The sequence below is a fragment of the Homarus americanus genome, unplaced genomic scaffold (genome assembly GCF_018991925.1).
Source record: "Homarus americanus isolate GMGI-L3 unplaced genomic scaffold, GMGI_Hamer_2.0 scaffold45123, whole genome shotgun sequence".
Classification (NCBI taxonomy): domain Eukaryota; kingdom Metazoa; phylum Arthropoda; class Malacostraca; order Decapoda; family Nephropidae; genus Homarus; species Homarus americanus.
Window position 1 is genome coordinate 1 of NW_024741521.1, and position 4635 is coordinate 4635.

Consider the following 4635-nt stretch of genomic DNA (forward strand, 5'->3'; position numbering starts at 1 on the left):
AACATGCATTGCTTCCTCCATGGTGATAAAGTACATACAGCTCCTGGTGTACTGGTGACGCACCATCCTAGAGAGGGGGAGGTGAAACTACCTACACCCAGAGACCTACACCTAGACACCTACACCTTGAGACTTGGAGACTCCACACCTGAGACTCCACACCTGAGACCACACCTGGAAACCTACATGGATCTTAGAGACCTACACCTAGAGACCTGACACCCAGACACCTACACCTGAGACCCACACCTGGATGCACTGCAGCACACTCACACCTGGAGACCTACACTGGACACCTACACACCTGGAGACTCCTACACCCAGAGACTTACACCTAGAGACCCACACTCTAGACACCTACACCTGAGACTCCACACCTGGGATTCCACACGACACCCACACCTGAGACCTCACCTAGAGATCTACATCTGAGACCCCACACCTAGACACCTACACTCTGGAGACCTACACCTAGAGCACCCACACCTGGAGACCTACACCTGGACTCCCACACCTGGGAGGCTACACCTGAGACCACACCTAGAGATCTACATTGGAGATTCCACACCTGAGACCCACACCCAGAGACCCACACCTGAGACACCCACACCTGGAGACTCACACACCTGGAGACCCACACCTGGAGACCCACACCTGGAGAGACCTACACCTGGAGACCCACACTCCAGAGACCTACACACCTGGAGACCCACACCTGGAGACCCACACCTAGAGACCCACACCTGGAGACCTACACCTAGACACTCCTACACCTGGAGACCCACACCTAGGAGACCCACACCTTGAGACCTACACCTGGAGACTCCCACACCTGGAGACCTAGGCACCTGGAGACCTTACACCTGGAGACTCCACACCTGGAGACACCCCTGGACACTCAGCACCTGGAGACCCACACCTGGAGACCTACACCCAGGAGACTCCACACCTGAGACCTACACCTAGAGACCTACACCTGGAGACCCACACCTGGAGACCTACACCTGGAGACCCACCTGAGACCTACACTTGAGACCCACACCTAGGAGACTCCACACCTAGAGACCTGCACACTCCTGGAGATCTACACCTAGAGACTCCACACCCTGAGACCCACACCTGGAGACCCACACCTGGAGACCCTACACCCAGAGACCCACACCTGGAGACCTACACTCTGAGAAAGACCTACACTTCTGAGACTCCACACCTGGAGACCACACCTGGAGACCTACACCTGGAGTTCCCACCAGACCCACACACCTGGAGACCTACACCTGGAGACCCACACTGAGACCCACACCTCGAGACCCACACCTGGAGACCCACACCTAGAGACCTACACCTGAGACCTACACCTGGAGACCCACACCCAGAGACCCACACCCAGAGACCCACACCTGAGACACCACACACCGAGACCTACACCTAGAGACCCACACCTGGAGACCTACACCTAGAGACCTACACCTGAGACCTACACCTGGAGACCTACACCTCAGAGACCTACACCTGGAGACCCACACCTGGAGTCCACACCTGAGACCCACACTCCAGAGACTCCACACCTGGAGACCCACACTGGAGACCCACACCTGGAGACCCACACCTGAGACCCACACCTGGAGACCCACACCTAGAGACCCACACCTAGAGACCCACACCCAGAGACCCACACCTGGAGACCCACACCTGGAGACCCACACCTAGAGACCTACACCTGGAGACCCACACCTGAGACTCCACCATGGAGACCCACACCCAGAGACCCACATCTGAGACCTACACCTAGAGACCCACACCTGGAGACCCACACCGGGAGTCCCACACCCAGAGACCCACACCTGGAGACCCACACCTAGAGACCTACACCTGGAGACCCACACCGAGTCCCTACACCTAGAGACCCACACCTGGAGACCCACACCGAGTCCCACACCTAGAGACCTGGACCTGGAGACCCACACCTAGAGATCCACTCTTGGAGACTCACACCTGGAGACCTACATCTGAGACCCACACCCAGAGATCCCACATCTGGGAGACCCACACCCAGAGACCTTCAGTTGGAGACCTACACTGGAGACCTACACCTAGAGACCTACATCTGGAGAGCCACACCTGAGACTCCACACCGGGAGTCCCACACCCAGAGACCCACATCTGGAGACCCCACACCTAGAGACCTACATCTGGAGACCTACACCTGAGACCTACACCTGGAGACCCACACCGGTACACCCAGAGACCCACACCTGAGACCTCACACTCCAGACCTACACCTGAGACCCACACCGGGGAGTCCCACACCTAGAGACCTCACACCTGAGACCAACACCGGGAGTCCACACCCAGAGTCTCCACATCTGGAGACCCACACCTGGAGAGACCCACACCGGATCCTACACCTAGAGACCTGCATCTGGAGACCTACACCCCAGAGACCCACATCTGAGACCCACACCTAGAGACTCTACACCTGAGACCCACACCGGGAGTCCTACACCCAGAGACCTACACCTGGAGACCCACACCCAGAGACCTACACCTGAGACCCACACCGGGAGTCCCACACCAGAGACCTACACCTGAGACCCACACCGGGAGTCCTACACCTAGAGACCTACATCTGAGACCCACCCAGAGACCTACATCTGGAGACCTACACCTGGAGACCTACATCTGAGACTCACACCCAGAGACCTGCCATCTGGAGACCTACACCTGGAGACCTACACCGAGTCCTACACCCAGAGACTCCACATCTGAGACCTACACCTAGAGACCCACATCTGAGACCCACACCTGAGCACTCCACACCGGAGTCCTACACCTAGAGACCCACATCTGGAGACCCACACCTAGAGACCTACACCTGGAGACCTACACCTGAGACCTACACCGAGGACTCCACACGGGAGTCCCACACCTAGAGACCTACATCTGGAGATCTACACCTGAGACCCACATCTGGAGACCTACACCTAGAGCATCCACATCTGGAGACCCACACCCAGAGACTCATATCTGAGACCTACACCCTGAGACCTACATCTGGAGACCCACACCTAGAGACCCACACCTGGAGACCCACACCTGGAGACCCACACCTGGAGACCCACACCTGGAGACCTACACCTAGAGACCTACATCTAGAGACCCACACCTAGACCTACACCTGGAGACCTACACCGGGAGTCCCACACTCCAGAGACCCACACCTGGAGACCCACACCCAGAGACCCACACCTGAGACCCACACCGAGTCCTACACCCAGAGACCCACACCTGGAGACCTATGCACCGAGTCCCACACCTGACTACATCTGGCCTACACCTAGAGACCCACATCTGGAGACCCACACCAGAGACCCACATCTGAGACCTACACCTAGAGACCCACACCTGGAGACCTACACCGGGAGTCCCACACCTAGAGACCTACATCTGGAGACCCACACCTGGAGACCCACACCGGGGAGACCTACACCCAGAGAGCCCACACCTGAGACCCACACTGGGTCCTACACCTAGAGACCTACATCTGGGAGACCTACACCTAGAGACCTACATCTGGAGACCCACACCTGGGAGACCTACATCTGGAGACTCACACCTGGAGACCTACACCGGGAGACCTACACCCAGAGACCTACACCTGAGACTCCACACTGGGAGTCCCACACCTAGAGACCTACATCTGGAGACCTACACCTAGAGACCCTACATCTGGAGACCCACACCTGAGACCTACATCTGGAGACCTACACCTAGAGACCTACACCTGAGACCTACACCGAGTCCTACACCCAGAGACCTACATCTGAGACCTACACCTAGAGACCTACACTGGGAGACCTACACCAGAGACCTACAACTGAGACCTACACCGGGAGTCCTACACCAGAGACCTACATCTGGAGACTCACACCTGAGACCTACATCTGGAGACTCCATATTCTAGAGAGCCTACATCTGGAGGGCTTACGTACACAAGTTTTATGTGTGCACCAGGAAGGATCCAGATATAGTCCGGCTTTTCTCTCAGTGTCTGTAAATCTATTTGAAAATGTGTGTATGTGTGTGTGTGTGTGTGTGTGTGTGTGTGTGTGTGTGTGTGTGTGTGTGTGTGTGTGTGTGTGTGTAAGCATTAACGAATGATGATTGTCAAAATACTATGATTATCACTGTATCATCATAAAGTCACAGTATTGGAGGAGACGGTGTTACGTGCGGCTGAATTATCCTGTTGGTGGGTAATTGGGGAATTATAAACTTGTTGTGCTATTTACTGAGTTATTATACCTTGTCGGAGTTAATTAACCTTGATGGAGGTATTAAGATTATTTATATTTTATAGTTTAGATCTTACTGAATTTTCATTATTGTTATACACTCTGTTAATGAATTGATACGTTTCATTATATTTATCTAATTTATTTCAATCCTGTACTTAATAATTCGCTAAATGTATTAAATTTGTGTAGTGTTTGTTTCGCTGTATCTTATCGTTAATGTCTGTAAATATCGTTAAATTATTATTTTGTCTTTACGTTGCGATTTTTTTTCGGTATAAATGGAAATTGTTGAATGAAAATGAATAAAGAAGTTCTAGTAATTTATGGTATAATTGCG

The 4635-nt window shown here is 53.7% G+C and overlaps 1 protein-coding gene across 1 annotated transcript; it reads left to right on the forward strand.

Annotated features, from left to right (window-relative positions):
* Positions 1–1046: 1046 nt before the first annotated feature.
* On the forward strand, positions 1047–3964 carry LOC121875926 (extensin-like; the record flags this gene model as incomplete). Its single annotated transcript, XM_042380678.1, has 4 exons — positions 1047–1242; positions 2027–2140; positions 3171–3521; positions 3721–3964. Coding segments are annotated over 4 exons (905 nt in total), but the record flags the coding sequence as incomplete, so codon positions are not given.
* Between the last annotated feature and the right edge of the window lie 671 nt (positions 3965–4635).